The sequence below is a fragment of the Fopius arisanus genome, unplaced genomic scaffold (genome assembly GCF_000806365.1).
Source record: "Fopius arisanus strain USDA-PBARC FA_bdor unplaced genomic scaffold, ASM80636v1 scaffold00003, whole genome shotgun sequence".
Classification (NCBI taxonomy): Eukaryota; Metazoa; Arthropoda; class Insecta; order Hymenoptera; family Braconidae; genus Fopius; species Fopius arisanus.
In genome coordinates, this window is record NW_011887742.1 from 1,352,490 (window position 1) to 1,371,435 (window position 18,946).

Here is an 18,946-nt window from a genome sequence, read left to right on the forward strand (position 1 = left end):
ACGCTGTTACAATGAATGAAGGTAATTAAATAAAATTATGTGAACAGAATTCGTACATAAGCAACGCAGCAATAAAAAATAAATCTACCGGGTTTAGATGAAAATGTAAGCTATTAATTCAATTGTGATATCCTATTTCTTGAACTCTCTTGCAGGACTTGCAGGTACTTTTCTCTATTATTTCCATTACTCTATCGGAATGAACAGTTGTCATACGTGTTATTTTACGTGCATTCATGCCATTGACATGACAACGTGCTATGAATGATAAAAAAAAAACAGATAAGATCCACTTTGTCAATGCGATGATTTAAATAATTACAATTTGTTTTGGCGGATCAAACCGATTTAGGGGAAATTTTTGGAAAATATATTTGAATGAAAGATACAGAATTTTTGTTTGAAATATTTGATCCAATTTTCGAGGACTTGTCAAAAATTCGATCGATATGGCACGATATTCCAAGATATTTCAGTTAAAATAATGAGATATTTAAGAAATTTCTGGAGAAGTCAATACTGAAATAATTGAATCTGAAGAATTCCGGAAATTTCGAGGTATCTCAGAATTTTTACACATGGAATAAGGAAAAACTTAACGCAAATTTACGACTACCAATTTCACGAATAATAAATAAAGTGAGGAATCATGCAGGTAAAATATACAGAGGTGTAGTAATAGTAATAATTTGAATAGAACCTTCACTGGAAAAATCTTTCTTCATTAATCTCCTGCTTTTTCTAAATATTTATACCCTTAAAATAATGAAATGATTAAATTCAAGACAAGCCGATTTCTGAATAAAATAATGATCCCTCGTTAAATCATCAAATCTCGACAAAGACTTGTATCTCTTATGAATCCAAACATCTCAAGACTTCTGGCTTTAAAAAATTACACAAGAACGAGAAGCAACAAGTGAATCTTCTCAATTTCCTCAAGAAGCTTAAATGACTCCACTAATTAAACATCCTCTCATCCCTCGCAATAATCATTCCCTAATGAACTCCTTGTTAGTACGAAATGTGCAAAAACATCTACAGGCAAAAGTGAATGATGTAATTATTGGGTTTGAAAGATAATTGAAAAATATATGACAGAGGTGAATAAACCACTAAAAATTAACAGAAAAATGATGTGCTTTGTCTATCAACGACTCGACAACAGCTAATAGGTACTAGGAGATGCATACAAAATTTAATATATCCAAAATTTCGTCATCGATCCCCCAGTCATGTTCGTGGGTTCGATGACGAGACCTTCGGCTTTTATTTCAATAGAGACGCCTCACGACTCTACAGAAGCTTTGCTGTTTAACTGTTCGTCAGTAATAGATGGAAAAACAAAAGGGAGATTTTTTTATTGTCATAGAGAAGTTGCGGAAGCAAAACTACGGGCTATCACATGATCTTCAAGCTTCTGAGAAGGCGTGCCACAACATGATACAACATCAATTGTGTCTCTTTGATTTTGTCGTATTCATCGGTTTATTTATGTTTATATTTTACAGTGGATCGATTTTATTTTATAATACTTCAGAGCGGATATTTATTCTTTTGAATTTTTCCCGCTCGCCTCATTAATTCAATGAGCATTTCGAATATTTCGGACTTTATCGAATTGAAGACCCGTAATTTTTCTGGGAAGGAGATTTTGTTGAAAATCGCTTCCACTGTAAATAGTAAATTAATTAACGTGTCGCACGCTCTTACCTCTGGGGAGGGTGTTGGAGGATCCAGCATCGAACATACTCTCCCGGGAAGGTGTACTCCTTCCTAGACTGTTAGGAGTCGCTGGATTCGACGACATCGCTGAGTCCTTTCTACCAAATCTATCTGTGTCCCGACTCATGGAACGTCTGAATGGGGTTTCTGCCATCCGCCTGCAAAATATTTTCAGTTAATTACGAGACTCGGAATTAGCGCTTCAGCGCGGAAAATCAATCATTATATAATTGAAATGAAGAGCTACTCGATGTTTTCCATCACTTTGAATCAAATAATAATTTCCGTCGAGAGAATAATCTTTCACGTTCTCCCTCCCAAAATAATCACAAGATAAATATCAAAAGAAAAATAGTCAAGTGTGTCGTGTCTTAATTGATCATAAAAATAGGAGAAAAAAAAATATACTCGGCTGAAACTGATATGTCTGTGAAATTGATAGGCGTGCTTGAGTATAAGCAGTTGACTCGACAGAATATATTGCCTCAAGTATATCAGTCCCATTTTATTTTGGTGCACCAAAAGATTCAATACTTTCACGTGCTCAAAAGCGATAACAGCAGTTTTGAAATTGTAACTCCAGTTAAGTGATGCCAAGGGATACATTAATAGATCTTCTGAATTACCGTAGAACATGGAGACGTGAATGAAGATGGAAATAAAAGTAAACACTAGTTGAAAAAATAGCGAATAGTGTCTGTAAGTATTTTGTTGAATTGAATTTCTACACTGATTGACTCACGTTGTGATTATTTCCGTTTCCCTGAAGCAGTCGTGGCTTGCAAGGATGAAGGAAAATATTAGAATTCAATATACGAATTACACACGATGTAAATATCATCCCCGAGATAAATTCAATCATTAACTAGACTATAAATTCATTTTTTTTTAAATGTGAATACCTTGAAAGTGGCTCGTGCATTCCCCAAAAACCTTGAGAGGAGTTCGACCCCAATCTCTCGAGCAATCTACTCCTGGGGAAGCCTGTCCCTCTATTATCATCGACATTCAGACGTTGTGTTAAACTTCTGACCCTTGACAACAGAGTTGAGAAGAGATTTTCAGCTGTCAGCAACTCAAAACCATCGTCATCGTCATCCTCTCCGGAGGAAAGGCTGTCTGCATGTTCTGGGGCCTGTTTCGAGGGTCGAGAACTCCTAAGGCGGTGCATGTGCCTTTGGAGAAGGTCATCACTATCCCTGTGTAGTGTTGAGAAAGGTGACTCATCTTCACTAGCATCAGACAGAAGAGATCCCATTCTCCTAGGTCTCCCGAATTTGGACCTCGGTGCACTAGCAGTGGTGGGAGTGCTCCCTTTGCTTTCGGGTTCCAAACTTCCAGACCTGGGGGTGACATAGCCGCCTCCCTCGACAGCAATGGGAATGATGTACTCCCTGGGGCTCTTTCGGATGGGTTCAGGGCCCACAGTGGAGCCCAGTGCACTGTCAGTGTCAGAGTCAGCAGTCGACTGTCTCGATAAGGATCCAGATTTTTGGGATAACGATCTCTGGGGCATTGGTGGCTTGGCGTGAGGTGGAGGACTCTGGTGCCCTTGCTCCACAGATATCGGGATAATTCTCTCCTTGATACTGGGTTTTCCTCGGTTCTCAGGCTCAAGACTTGCAGATCTGTTGGCCTGTGGGACAATCCCACCCACTGGGAATGCCACTTCTGACCTCTGAGTTCTCAATTTCTGTGGGTGGAAGGCATCAATCTTGGCCTCAACTTCAGATTTGTACGGTGGCTTGAATCCAGAGAGGACTATTTCTGCTTTACTTGTTTTCCTCTGTCTTGGAAGGGTTGCACTCTTCAGGGTTATCTCTATTTTGCTGGACATCGTTGGCTCCTCTGATAAAGAAGTGTCCAAGCTCTTTGATCCTGGAGACGTGACGACTGAGTGGTCCATCACTGGTTTGCCAGATGTTACTTCGAACTCGGGGTATTTTTCGTCCACTGGAGTTGTTATTGAGATTGTCGCATTTCTCACGTCATTCGGACCCACCTGGATTTTTAGTCCAACTCTTCTTGGATCTGGAGTCTGAGGGGTCAGAGGAGGCGAGCCGTTCAGGGCTTTCTTTATTGGGGGTTTGCCAAGGGCCCCGGCAATAATATCCACAGCCCGTTTTTTCTCCTCCTCCCGTTTTCTCTCCTCTTCAGCCAACTCCACTCCCTTAGCTGCCCCCTCATTCCCTCCAGCTTTCTCCTCCCCCTTCTCCATCGTCTTATCAATATCAGCAACTTTAGAATTCTGCTTGATACTAGAAGGAGCGATAGAAGATAAGCTGGCCTTCCTCTCGAACGCCCTTTTGGCTCCACCAACATTCACCCCAGGTATAAAAATCTTTTTCGCCTTATCGGGTTCCATGGAAGCACTACTAGCCAATTGATTGAACTTCTCAGCAGTCTCAAAGATCTTAGATCTCCTCCTCTCGGTGGGCTTGGCAGGTCCCACCGCGGGTTCCTCATCACTCGCCTTCGTCTTCACTCTCTTCTCCTCGCTCTGAGATTTATCCTTTGAATAAAAACCCTGTACTTCTGTTCCAGCTTCTTTTCCATTCCCATCAACAATCCCCTTAGCTGCTGCAGTTTCCATCTCAATTTGTTTACCCTTAGCCCCCAATTTTGGACTCTTCTCCTCTCCTACCTTAATTTCAGCATTTTGATAGTTTGGTTCGGTGCCAACAGGAGTTTTGCTCCTCTCCTGTTCCTGAACTTCCTTGAGCATCTCGAGAAGAGCATCTGCAGACTCCGGATCCCTGAGATCGACCTCCATAGGTTCCTCAGTGATAGACGCCCCAATGGGGGCTGAGTGATGCCTGGACGAGGACTTGTAGGCCCTGGGTTCCCTCTCCCTGTCCTCATCCTTCTCCTTTCTTCTGGACCTCTCCTTTTTCTTCGTACCAGCAGCTACAGTCTCCTCCATGGAGGGAGTGAGCTCCAATTTGCGTTTGGTATCACCAGGAGCGCTTCGCTCCTCTTCCATACCCTCAACAATGTCCCTGAGTTTGTCATCAGTCGATCTGTCAAGCTCCATGAGGCTTCCAACAGAGTGACACCTGGTTGGCGCAAGAGTCTCCGAGGACATGTTGGAGACTGGGGGCTCAGGTCTGGGATCTCCCACGACTAGTTTATCAGCACTCGCTGATTGAGGCACCAGAGAGAGCAGTAGATCGAGTCTAACAGGTGTCTGAGCAGCCAAATCCTCAGCAATGTCTAGGCAATTCTGATCGTAACCCTCATTGACCCACCAGTGACAGCATATCCTCTCGATGTCTGCTCTTCTCGATGGGCACTTCGTCAACATGTCCTTGATGAGGGGTGAGGCTGGCGAAGGACACTTGGGCTCGAAATAATCGGACGCTGAGATCTGTCTAGTTAGTCTTTTAAAATTAGAACCATCGAAGGGCATTGCACCGTAAACTAGAGTATACAAGAGCACTCCAAGACTCCAGCAGTCCACTTCAGGACCATGATAAGGTGTACCCTTGACAATCTCTGGACTAGCGTATAAGGGGCTCCCGCAGAAGGTATTCAGGAGTCTGTGATCATCGAATACATTCGACAAACCAAAGTCAGCGATTTTCGCATTGCCAGATTGATCCAGCAAAATGTTCTCCAGCTTCAAGTCTCTGTGGCAGATCTTGTGCTTGTGGCAGTAGAAAACAGCGATTGATATCTGACGGAATATTCGACGTGCCTCTTCCTCGGCCAGGACTTTCCTTTCGCTCAAGTAATCGTAGAGTTCTCCACCTGCTGCATACTCCATCACCAGCACCATCTTCTCGCGATTCTCAAAGACCTCGTAAATGTGGATTATGTTTGGATGCTGAACACTTGACATTATCTGAATTTCACGGCGTATTCGAATGAGATCCGCTTCCGTTTCTATTTTACATTTTTTTATTGTTTTTATCGCGACCTCCTGGCCGGTCTCCTTGTTTATTCCTAGCTGAACCTTGCCGTAGGTACCCTGGCCCAATTTTTTTATTATGTCGAATCTGCAGGGAGAGAGAGAGTTAATTGGATTGTGGCTTGATAGGTGCTTTTAAGAATTTACCTTTGCTTCAACTTTCTTTTGTGATTGTGGAGTCGCACACCCCCTGTGCTCTCCATCCCTCCCATGATGTTGTGAATGCTCGCTTCGCCGACCACCATTTTTACCGTTTTTCAGGAACTGTAACAGATTCAAGGGCTCATTGTGGGAGACAATATGGTATTCAGGTTAGCGAGCTGGGGATTTTTCTGGAAGAGCTCACCGAAAATTCTCCACCAAAAATTTCGTTTATCTACATCTGAACTAACAAAAGACCAATTAAATAAAATTGGCAAAACCAGTTTGACTGGTTCCGTACTGATTCCCACATTTATATCTCCCAAATTTGGCAGTCATTCATATTAAATAAATTTTGCGCAAGTTCACTCCCATGAGGATATCAAGATAATGAAGAGAAAAAGAAAATTGTTTCTCTCTGAAAAATGAGTGGATCTCGAGCAGCTCTTTTGACCCTCGTGCAATTTTTCTATCTCGCCCAATAGATTTTCCTCTTTTTTTTGTTTGTTTTTTTTTCAATCTTTCATCAGTAAAACCTACGGGCCAAGCGTCTCGCCGATCTGATCGGGACCTAGATGAAAAGACAGAACGAGAATGTTGTAGAGGGTTTATTTTCGGTGCACAGAAGACGCCGTGTGTCGCCCTGTCGTTTCTTCTTGGCTTTTACTCACTTCACTAACAAAAAAAGAAGAACCAACAAGTTTGAAACACACATGTGTGCAGGTCTTGTTTCGAAAATCGCCACCAAGCAAAATTCGCAATACAAATACTAACACATTTGAAATCTGGTACTCAACGAGTTACGTTTTTCGTTCAGCATTTCAATGGATTCACGCCAGATTTTCAAGTTACTTGTTCAAGGCCTTCTTAGATTCAGTAGAACAATGTTTGTGAGGTAATGAAAAGTCCCCAAAATTATCAATTTTGGTAACATATCGAGTCTCAATGAATTTTACTATTAGAAAAATTCGCGAGTCGAATTAACAAATTTATAATCTACCGCAATTATTGATGTGAAAATTAATTTTTTCCAGCGACTTTACGTCAGAGAAATAAAATGAGTGTTTTTTCCAGAGTTCTGGAATACAGAGATGGGATTTAATCTTAAATAGAGAGATTCAAGGTGAAAGTGACACAAATGGGGCGAAACGACGCGAGATGTTGTTTCTGGGAAGAAATCTCATGTGCATTTGTGTCTGTTCCTTTCTCACCATATGTCCAGATCCGCATCGTGTGGGATTTTTCTTCTAGAAAATCAGATGAATCATTTTAACCCCAAGACTAATTATAGGCATTCCTGAAATTTCCCGAGGAATCCTGAATTAAAAAATCTAAGGATTTATTCGCGTAACTTTTCCACTTTCCTATCGATTTTTGCTCAACACTTCACCAAAAATTAAATTTCTTTATTTCAGCGTGAAGTTTTTAATCTGCACTTGCAAAATTCTGGAGAACATAAATATAATCATGAAGTCTGCAATCTTCGATTTGAAGGGGAGAAGTGACAGGTGCATGCAAAAAAAAACTGACAGCTGTGAAAAATTAGAAAAAGAATAATAAATGGTAGTAGAAGAATTCAACGGAATCAAATACTTAATAGAAGTTCTAGAGGACGTCTTCATCATGTTCGTCGATAGAACCAAGTGAATTATACGATGGAAGCAATGAATGAAGCTGACACGAATTGAAGTTTCTCCTCTGGCTCATGAAATTCATCAAACTCTAACAAGAAAAGTTGGCAATGATCCTCCCATCACTCTATTCATATCACGCAACAACTTTCAATTGTTTTTCTTTATCTCATTCCCCTCGAATCAGAAATTTCAAGAGAAATAGTCCCTTAAAGACTCCCCAGGATAGATTATAATTCTTTCTTTCGTTGGTTTTTTTATTTCTTCGTAAAAAATCATTCTACATTTTCTCTGTTATATTTAAAAATTGGGTTGATGAGTTGGGACGATCGATAACTCGGGGGATATCCGAACACATAAAAATGGTTTTTATTTTTCATGGCGGAAGTTTCGAAGGGTGATCAGACTGGGTGGTGGGGTGGAAGGGACTGTAATTTTCAAATTTTGGACTGACGAAAATGAATTTTTTTTAAGTTCCATAATGTAGAGACTGAAGAAGAATTCTAGGGATTTTCGACACTATGTTAGCCAGAAAGTCACGTTTTTTTATTTTAATTTGATCTCATGCATCAATTTTTTTATTTTTTATTTTTTTCTGAAAATTATATTTTTTATGACATCTCGAAAATAATCGGAAAAAAAATAACCATTCGGGAGTATATTGCTAATTTATTAACAAAGATAACTATATGATATGCAATATAGGAACAATTTCCCACGTGTTTTAATTTTTTGGCGGATCATCGAAGGGTTTTTTGTGAAAAAATGTCAGGTCTTTGAGTTTCGGCATTATTTACTTGGGACTTAATTTTGATGAAATTTAATAGCGAATGACAAAATTTCGTAATGAGGCGATGATTTTCATGTTTTTTTACGCTAAGAAAAAACGCAGAAAAATGTTGGCACCACCTTGAAACTTCACGAGTCATTAAATAATGACAAAACGCAAAAATATTTTATATCATATTTTTTCAGGTCAATCCTATCGATAATTCGCCATAAAAATGAAAATAAAAAAACGTGAATTTTGGGTAAAAACCAGAACGTTGAAGAGAATAATTCAGCAATGTCAATTGATAATTAACAGCAATAATAATGATTAATTTTCACAAGGTGTGTATGTGCGGGGTGAGTTATATTGGCTTCTGTTCTCGGTGCTTGATTATTTCGTTCGATTATTTTTAGCGTCAGGTTAGTGCCGTCGCGTGGGCATTAAACCGGGGGGTGACGTCCTAGTGACTCTCATTTCCCTGGGGTCAACCTGAAAACCACGAGGAATAATTATTAAATAAAACATTCAGGAATTACTTGGCCGAGGTCGTAACCTTGCTGACGAGCGAACGCTGCTATTTACGTTTTACAATCCACTTGGATATAAATTTAACGCGACATGTCCTACGAATTCGACATTCTCAAAAAATGAAAAAGCATTTCCTAAATCCTGACGAACAAAAAATTATTATAATTCCCAAGCTAAACGAATGACAGCTCCTAAAATCAAACACATAATCCCACCTCAAAGAGAACTTTTCAATCCTTAAGGATTACTAATCATTTATTAAATAATCATTACTTCGACTTCATCAATAAAAAAATATCAGAATAAAGTACTGCAGTTGCAATATTTTTTTTCGATATCAAAACACGATGAATTATTATTCTTAACTAAAAACTGGAGAGGAAACCGGAAAATTGATAAATAAATGATTAAGTCGGTTTGTCATGTAGAACTTAGGGATTAAATTCGTATAAAATGCAGCAGTTAATATTTTATGATTTACATGTTCTGAAATTGAAGAATGAAAAGGTGTTGCACTTTTAATGAGCCCCACCTGCTGAGTGCAGTCGCTCATTTCAAAGTCACATGTAATACCCAGGGGTAAATAGGAGTAATGAAGGTAACAGTTGCTTTCCACAACACATGACGATATCAGTTTAAACATTCTGGCTTCTCCATGACGTCATTTGCATTTAACGTCACATAACGGTCGGTCAGGTACACTAGAGGTGATTCACACGATTATTATTATGTACCGAGGAATTTCATGAGCTATTTTTCGCGAGTTTCTCATGCACCGAGAAAATACTCTTTACATTCCCTCATTCACATCGTCAGAAAAAATACATGAGTTTCACCTGCATTTATCATTGATTTATCATTTTTTTCGATCAGTCCCAAATTTTATACAATAATTCGTTTGGCTATTCAAAAGGAATATTATTGGAAAAATACGTCCATAAAAATCTTTATAATGTTCACGAGATATTCGTCATCAACTACGAATGACATCACTGGAGAGACTAAATATGGAATGAGTGGTTAACTGATTTATTGGTCAATCGTTCCGGTTGAGTTACATGGATCATTGACTCGTCGTCTACCTCTCTGAATCCTTCGAAATAATTTCAACGACTAAAACCATTCAGAACCCTGTTCAAAAGAAAGTATTACCTAATTTGGAATTACAAGTACTTCTCCAAGCACCAATCAATAGAGAAATCTTGAATTTTCGCTCTATTTCCTCTTTGCGGCTATAACTAACAGATAATTTAATGAACCAGCGTTCATTAATCAATTCTAAACTCTGAAGATTTAAATCTGAATCATTATTTATACAAATCAATTGCAATTGTTAGATGTTTTCATATTTTAAAAAATTGTAGGATGACTTTCTTTGCAATAAAAAAATCTTTTCGTTGATAAAAAAATTGCCGGATGATATTGGGAAGCAGGATCATCGGTTGATGACAGGCCACGAAATGCTGAAGCTAAATCCGACTGATATGCAGTTGGTCATACGTAGTTCATTGTGAGTACGAAGAGCAATCAGCAATTCAAGTAGGTGCTAACTACATTACACGCGACGTTACTTAATTTTGAATTAACCATTTCGACACCTTGGTCACGTAGACGTCGTTTAATCGAATTTATCCGGTAGACTATTATGGACAATTCAAGGAATAATATGTGTGGATTTTTCAATTTTTTTTTTCGGCCTCTCTATGATTTTTGTCCGTTTTCCATCAGTCATTTTTATCATTTCTTATCGTTAATCTCTCCGATTCATCAATAGACTTCAATGAATCATGACTGCGATCACTCCAATTTTTCCTTTTTTTATCGATTGATTCGACGAAGGGATTGATGAGTCAGCGCATCCCAACCAGAATTTTATCGCTATCAACAATAATTTCTGCAAGAACACTCTGAGCTGTCAGAATATTCTCTCATTATTGAGAAATGGGAGGAATTTTTTATATAACTTGGAAGGCATATAAAGTTGTCAAGAAATAACATAAGTACTTGGAACCCGAAAAAAATAGTATTTTCCCAACAAATTCTTGATGAAACTCAACTAATCCGTGGGAAAATAAAGAATTCCATTGCAACGGGTCTGACCTCATCTGTCCTAAATCCCCTTGACCAACCGCATGATGTCAATACACTTGACGACGAAACCACTGACACTAAATATTTCACCAGGAAAACCCCTACATATTTCGTATGTGACACATTAACTCATTGTGCAACACACATTTTACCAAATTTTCAATTATCTTCAAACGTTTCGTCATTCCAATGATGAATAATTCCTAAGAAAAAACGTGAGTCTCTCCTGCACTTCTTGAAATCCCCATAAAAAATATTACACTGCTGGAAAATCATATTTGAAATCCCAAGTAAAAGAAATTAAAGTAAAAAATTCTTTTACAATGGCAAAGTGACGAGAAATTTCTGGAGAACTCCTCATTGACGAACCAGTTAAGTTTCCAGGTCCATATAACACTGAACAGCCGTGGAAATGCAAAAAATTCAATAATTTCCCGGCATTTCCAAATTATTGAAAATCTAATCTCTCACACTCACTGCAAAATCCATTATCATTTGCTATGAAAAATTCAAATTTCTTAAAATCAAAAGGCAAATGATAACTTTAGTGACCGTTTTCAATTGAAATTGAATTCAAACTCACATAATGAAAAATTCAAACGACTTCGTGACTGAAATTTCACCGAATTTTTGACAGTGCCCAGGGAACTAGGAAAAATCCCTCAATGCAGTTCATCCTGTCAATACTCGTGATGACTAAAAACCTCTAAACATGTAATGCAAGTTGAGTATCTCTCAGCAAGATCGGTATGTAGGTTTCCCGAGTACGAAAATAGCCAACTGATATTTATTTGTGAGCCCTTCCACCGGATAGGCCCAGTGGATTACCCTCAGGACTCGTAGCAATTAATTCCTCATAATCTCCGGAGTGAATAAACTAAAATTCCCAATCTATTTAAAAAAGAATTGGTGAAAGGGGATCAGTTATATGGGTGTGTGGGTGATGAGAACATAACAGGGACTGCACTTTCTTCGGTTATGAGTCGTTGAGCTGTGGATCCACCCACACATGATAAAATCGTCTCTCAGCATCTTGGAGGGATTAAGAATAATTCACTTGATAAATTGTTGAGTTTATGCTTGAGTATTTTTTTAAAATTTTCACCGACGACAACTCAATGAGAATCTCGGGCTCGCCTAAATATAGAATGAATTTATTCCCTTACCGTGAACTCTGGAGCAAAATTATCCTCTCATACAACTGTAGAGCTTTTCAGAATTTTTAGTTTCTCCGTCTTTCGTTTTCCGGGAGGGGGAGAAATTATATATATATATTTTTTTTGTCTTGTCGGCGAATTTCTGTGGACTCTCACGTGTTGTTCACAAGTGTTTACACTAGGATTATCAATGATTTTGGGGTAATTAAACAACACGGGACTCTAGTAGTCGTGTTAATGACCAGTCAGTCGTTTTCTTCATTTGTTTCCACTTCATTTTGTAAGACGTTCTGCGGGAACCGATACGACACACGACTCGGCCTTTTCCACCATCTTTATTTACTAATTTTGGATACTACTTTGGGGAGTGGTGTAAGCAAAGAGGATTGACTAAAGTAGAGGCTCAGTTGTGGGGGTTTGAGTGACCCCAACGGTAGTAGTAGTACTGCACCCCAAGAGAGGGAGGGCGCCACCCCAATGGGGAGGGGTTTGCCCCTCAGCCGACTCGGTAACTTCCTCAGTAGCAGTTCCGCTGTCAGAGACTAGTCGACCCGGTGAATGTTATTTTCTGTGTTACGAAATTGGTATTCACTGAAATTGAAAAATTCGAAAATTCGAAAACAGGAATCAGCAACATGGAAATCAAGGAAGAGACCAAGACATCGAGTTTGACGGCATTCCCCTCGTTACACCGTTGTTTTAATTCTTTATTTTAATGACACTGTCGAGATGAATCTGAACTGAAGCTGTCGATCACCAGGATCGCTGTACATTAGCGTGCTTACATAATAAATGTCTGAGAGATTCTGCATTAGTTCATTCATTTCTCCTTGTTTAAAGCCTGAATGAATTCTTCCAGTTTCTCTTGAATTTGCCTCACACGTTCTGCAAAAACATGAAATCATCAACATTTATTAAAAAAATAATTATTCACTTTCACTTAAATAATTTCAATAGCTCAAAAAGACTACAAACGATTTCCAATTCGTAACAATCAAGAGTTTCGTGGCTTGAATATTCATCAGACTAAAACTTACTGAGTTCTTCAGCAAGTTCGACTCTCCTCCCAGTGAGTAATTTCCTCTTGACCTCACTATCTTGACTATAATCCTCGAGGACCTCCTTGATCTCTTTATCGAGCCTTCTGGCCTCCCTATTCATGATCTGCTGTCTCAAAGCCTTCGACGTGACCTTGAGCATCTGCTGAATCCTCCAGAAGAGTACGACGTCACTGCACTCGGTTTCATTCTCATGCCCATTGTGATACATGTAAAAAGCTTTCTTACAGCCATACGTTCTAGTCAAACTCTGCTGAAGAAAGAATCTCCTGTAGACAGGATGCCAAGTGGACCTGACAAATTCATTATCCACATCGTGCCCACCCCTCTGAAGATTCTTCCTAACAGTCGTCAGTTCGTCCTGAGTTAGTGTGGGTGCATGCCTCTTATCGGAATACAAAATTTTATCGAGTTCATTCTTGACAGCAGACCGTTTTGCCTGCTCCTCCGTCTGACTCTTCCAATAGAAAATTCTCTCCCTCCTCCCAGGCCCTAGCATCTCCTGGAGGATCTTCTCAGTGCTTTGGAGCTTGTCTTTAACCGAATTTTCGAGGAATCGGACAGCTTCGTCCCAGTCTCTCTTGTCATTGACGTTTCTATCGTCCAGGGTGTTCAATTGAATGACCCGCAGCATCTGGGAGGCCTTCTCCTCCCAGGAGTGCCTCTGAATGGCTTCGTTGACTACTGCGTTCTTCAGATTATCAAAGATATCGTCGTGATCGGTACTCTGCTTCGCCCTGTTCATAAAATTTTCAAATTCCTGCTTGAGACACTCCCAACCACTCTCGACGCTCTTAGCTGGCAACTGCTGCTCAGCCCACTGCTTCAATTTAATGTCTACTGCTGTGTTGAAAGTACCAGTGTCTCCGGTTTGAGCTGCTGGTAGGTAGATATTCTCGAAGACGTGCATGGATACCTTCTCCCAGATTCTCATCATCAGGACTTCCTCCCAGTGCCTCGGGGAGAGTTGGGAGAGATTTACTATTTCATCGAGAATTTCCCCCCTAGCTTTCTCGAAGAGTTCGTCCCTGTCCAGTTCTCGCAGCCTCGGAAAGTTGTTCTTCCACTCGGTTTCCAGGTTAAATCGTGTGGCCTTGAAAGCATCCGCCTGCTGTTCCACTGTCTCCCGGACCATCTTCCAGAAGCACTCGGAGACGGCCATGCTCAAGTTCCTCGTAGTCACTTGGCCTGACATCACTACACCATCCTTGAAGAGCTTTGAGTTCCTGAAGAATTTCTCCTCGTAGTCTTTTATCGTTTGGATGCTGTCGTCTGCACGCCCCCGACCTGTTACGACTGCAAAGTACCCTAGGGCCTTCATGGGGAAGAGTTTACCTGAGAGAATCTTGCGCACTCGATCTGGATTCGTCAAGTTTTCCTCTGCCATGTCCACCTTGGTGAGAACGAAAATAGTTCGTTTCCCAGAAGGATCCATCTGTGCTACCAGGTCAGTGACATTACTCCTCTCAGCATCGACAGAGCCATCTTGAATACACAGAATAATAGCATTGGGATTGCTCATGTACTGCTGTGTCATCTGGCGAATTGCATCTCTCGTGTCTTCAGCCATATCAACAGTAACGGTGCTAATTATCCCCGGGAGATCGACGAGAACCATACGCTGGAGCCCAGGACCCTTCACCGACATCGATATCACGTCCTGACTCACGGTTTTTCCATTCTTCACGCTGTTCTTCATGCGAAGCTCGACTTCACGTCGTAAATCTGCTAGTTCTGATTCCTTCGTGAGATCGAACTCTCGTGAGCTGTCTTTGAACTGGGCAATGTGATAAGGACCTTCACTGAGAGTTACTTTCACTGGAGCTCTAGTCATCATTTCACCTCCGCCCCTTGGGAATATCCTAGCCTGAGCGATCATCTCCAGCACTGATGTCTTTCCAGAACTCTGATCTCCCACCACCACAACTCTTGGTAAATGATCAGCCGTCGAGTAAGCACTGTCATAATCGTTCAGCTCGTCAAGGACATCACTATACATATCTATGAGAGATTTCTTAATTTTTCGACTATTGATCTTCTGATTTCCCTTCAACAGCATCTGCTTTCTCAACTCTTTATTCTCACGTTCAAGTCTCTCGAGTTCACGTTGATATTTCAATTGCATCTGCATTAGCTCGTCCTGCATTGCATCCATCCTTTGCTGTGAAGATTCTAGAATATAATATTCTGATTAATTTATTAGAAATTTTCGAATATTCGCGTATGAAAAGGTGAAATGTCCAAAGTAAAAAATTCCATAAAAATATTTCAAAAGAATAATTCAATTGCAAGTTGAATTGGAAATTAATCGAATTGTTCTGCGAAATCATTAAGTTTTTCTCTCAAATTTGTTGGGAATTTATAGTACTTACGAGCTTTCCTGCGTTCCTCATCGTAATCACTACTCAGAGGCCTGGCATACGCCACTGAGCTCTTCGCCAGTTCCTTTTTTGTGTCTATACGAAAGCAGAATGAATTTTAGTCGTGAGCGATAAGTAATTCATGCGTTCAAGATTGGAATGTAGACGACCATTTGAGAACAATTCCATGAATGATGTTATCGAGGATTTGTGCATAGCATATGAAATTGCAATTGGGAAGGTGAATAGCAGATAAAAAAAAACATTCCAATCGTGGGTAATTCAATGGAGTAATAGGTCTGTCCCATTCAGAATTGTAGCAATGTTTAATAATAATGAAAATAAATTCCAAGGACGAAAAATATAATTTAAATACATTTGGAAATACTGAATGGTCAGACTGTTTGCCATCCACTGAGTGAAAAGTATTATTTCTATTCAAATTCAATGCAATTATTATTGAATCTCCTACAATTGATATTTTTAAGAATAAAATTAAATTTATTGGGATGTACTCCAAATTTTTGGTAATTAATAACACGAATGAACAGTTGTAATTTTGAGAGAATTTTAAAGACTGAAAGATTAAGAATTTTAAGAGATTTGTTGAATTAAATTTCTGACCGATAAATTTCTTCCAACAATTTAACGTTCAAAAAGATGTGATGCATTTCCCTGTTAAATGCATTGAATTGAAATGATGAAATTCTTTTCTCTTCGTGTAAATGTAATTTTTCCACTTTAAATTTTTTCTATTACACACCTGCATACACTTGGTTTACTATGGCTCTGAGTGCATCGAATATACCTGAATAGAACAGACCAAATTATATGAGTACGGAACGAAGAAATTTCACTCTGAGGACTTCACCTCCTCTGAATCTATAGGAATTCATTCATGCAAATGTTGATTCTTCCAGAATTTCAATATTAAAATAACAAGAGAGATTTGAATTTTGTGAATGTGAAAGGAGGCGAGGATCATTGTGCCGGGATGAAGCAGAATGGGAATAGGCATTCAGATTTTTTTTTCAATCTGTAAATTCGTTTATTGGCATGCAGCATACGAGAGACTCACTCGTCATATCCCCATTTTGCTCCTCTAATCTCTGACTCTCAGCTGCCTTAATTGCATCCTCTAATCGCTGATTAAACCAGTATTTGTATTCTCGGTATTTGGCTTCACCGTATTCCTTAATTCGAGGATCTGAATATTCCACGTTAAAAATGATCATTTAAACATTTTACAAAACACCATTTTGGATGCATATATGAATTATAAATGAAATAAAATGATAATTGTTCGTTTGACTTCTAATAACGACTGGATCACCAATAAATAAACCAATGAATTAATTACAAATGGAATAAAGTCATGAATGTTCCTTTGAATTTTGAATCTATTTTCTTATTCCTTGATATAATTTTAGTAATAATAATTTTTTCGAGTGTTTTTACATTTGCTCTCAATTCTTACCAATTTCGATTTTATCCCCGATTGTGCTTTTTAAATTCATTAAGGATCCTCTAAAGTCCTGCCACTGTTGATCAGTAGGCATGACATTATCCATCCATTCTAGTCCTGGTAGACCCTCTTTCCATTGTTCATATTTTTTCTGGAGTGTCACACCACCTCCAACAGCACCGCCCAACAATAAATACCGAATTTTCAAGACTCCCCTTAACACTCGGCCAACAATCATCGCATATCCACGATTTGGATTGATGAAATACCGAGAGTGTGGGGTACATAATAGTGGTCGGTAGAATCTACTCAATTTTCCGGACATTAAATTCCTCGTACTGATCACAGATTTCGGATGACGAGAGCTTTTGGAGAGTAATAAAATACTGGATCTGAAACAACAAAAATGTAATTAAAGAATCTATCCATTTTATGAGAAGATATCAAATAATTAATAAATAATTATTAAAGTGAGCTGTTAAGGTTGATAATCTAATTATAATTAGTGGATAATATTGACTTTTTATAAAGACAACAGAAAATTAAGCTCATGGTTTTTAAAAACATTTATTTAATTTCTGAGATTGCGGTTACAATCGGAATTTTCAAAATTATCATGAAATCATAGAGAAAAATATCAATGCTGATCGATGGATAAATTAATATTTGACAATGGAACAGTTGTCCAAGTCATCCACCGGTTCATAGTTTAAACAATTACTCGTAAGAGTACCATCATGATTAAAGAGAGCAGGGGAAATATAACCTATCACTCACTCCAAAATGACGACAAATTCCTCTGAATTTTGGAATTTAAGCATGAAAATTGCAGAGATAAAGACCATTTTTATTCTACTCGTTCGCAAATATTGGAGTGCATGACAGGGACAACAGACATGGGAATTAAACAAATAATAAAGCTCACCCGAAGTTTCCACTCAAAATTTGCTTCATTTTGGAGTTATCTTGGGCCTCTACCTCTCTTCACTTGTAATGACTTGATATTCATCAGAATATTAATTCACAGTATTGGGTTGTTAAAGTTGCGGACTAGTTCATTTCAGATCAATTTTATTTCAATTTTTCCAGGAGGAGCTATCATATAATCGTAACCCCAACCCCCTTTTGCAACTCGAACATTAAAGCTTGCGGGAAGAGCCGTATGCCGCTCTGATAATACACCGGTCTTATGTAAAAACAATAAAATTACACAAATAATAAAAGGATATTGCAATTTTGTAAATACTATAAATGGATTTTTCCCGCAAAATATAAAGTTAGGGATGAAATTGACAGTCAAAAGAATTTCCGTTTTTGAATTCTTTTTATTTAAAAAATATTCCGCAGACCAGAACTTAACAAAATTAGTGAATTTTATTTTTTAACAAGTAGTTATCTAGGAAAATCAGAGGATAAATAATGTTGAAGAATTTGTTGCAACCCCAGAAATATGTGAGAATAATTCTGCGGTATGAATGCTTTTTGTTTTTTATTTGTTTAACTGAAATTTAGCCGATTGTAGAACGAGCGGAAGGGGGAAGCCACATTTTGTGGAATTTCAAATGAAAAAAATTTTTCAATGTATTGAATATATACTACTAATAAAATTATATTTTTGAAATAAGCGCGTTGTCCTATCGGTAACGTGCTTGGCTAGCACGCCGACGGCTGGGGGTCGATCCCGCCACTATTCATTTTTTTTTTTAAATAATTCCTATTTTCTTTTTGTAAATGACTAATTATTCAAGATATCGTTTAAAAATTGAATACCTCCTCGACGTTCATATTCTCCTGATACTTTTTCAAAAATTTCGAAAAATTTTAAATTTCTAATTTTTAAATTTAGAATTTTTAAGTCTACTGAAATACAGGCTGTCGGTAATGCAGATCCCTCCAATACCAACAGCTAGTAATGTAGGTCCCTGGTATGTCGGCATATGGTGAAAAGATCGAGTAGTTAAGTATCGAGTAAAAAAATATATATAAGTATAGAAATTGAAAAATTCGAAAATTTTGAAAAAGTATTAGGGTAACATGAACATCGAGGAGCTATTCACTGAAATTTTCACTGAATGTGAAAAATTCGAAATTTTTGAAAAAGTATCAGG

General features: G+C 38.5%; 2 protein-coding genes across 3 annotated transcripts in view; both read right to left on the reverse strand.

Moving 5' to 3' along the window:
- Nucleotides 1-12,279, reverse strand: part of Nuak1 (Nuak family kinase 1) — a 20,910-nt gene extending 8,631 nt beyond the window's left edge. Inside the window, exons 1-4 of the mRNA XM_011309280.1 lie at nucleotides 11,965-12,279; nucleotides 5,783-5,899; nucleotides 2,628-5,723; nucleotides 1,714-1,883 (exon numbers count right to left, since the gene is read on the reverse strand). Of these exons, the coding sequence (XP_011307582.1) occupies nucleotides 1,714-1,883; nucleotides 2,628-5,723; nucleotides 5,783-5,880 (3,364 nt within the window). The 5' untranslated portion in view covers nucleotides 5,881-5,899; nucleotides 11,965-12,279. The remainder of the gene's footprint in view (nucleotides 1-1,713; nucleotides 1,884-2,627; nucleotides 5,724-5,782; nucleotides 5,900-11,964) is intronic.
- A 338-nt stretch (nucleotides 12,280-12,617) lies between these two features.
- On the reverse strand, nucleotides 12,618-17,977 carry Opa1 (Opa1 mitochondrial dynamin like GTPase). 2 transcript variants are annotated; one of them, XM_011309303.1, is made up of 7 exons: nucleotides 17,764-17,977; nucleotides 16,851-17,230; nucleotides 16,452-16,580; nucleotides 16,137-16,181; nucleotides 15,386-15,469; nucleotides 12,993-15,185; nucleotides 12,618-12,840 (listed from the first exon to the last, which is right to left on the reverse strand). In XM_011309303.1, exons 1-7 carry the CDS (start codon nucleotides 17,790-17,792, stop codon nucleotides 12,776-12,778), a joined length of 2,925 nt encoding a protein of 974 aa, XP_011307605.1. In that variant the 5' UTR covers nucleotides 17,793-17,977; the 3' UTR covers nucleotides 12,618-12,775. The 2 variants fall into 2 exon arrangements, with proteins under 2 accessions (XP_011307605.1, XP_011307613.1); XM_011309311.1 differs by lacking the exon at nucleotides 16,137-16,181.
- Nucleotides 17,978-18,946: the final 969 nt, after the last annotated feature.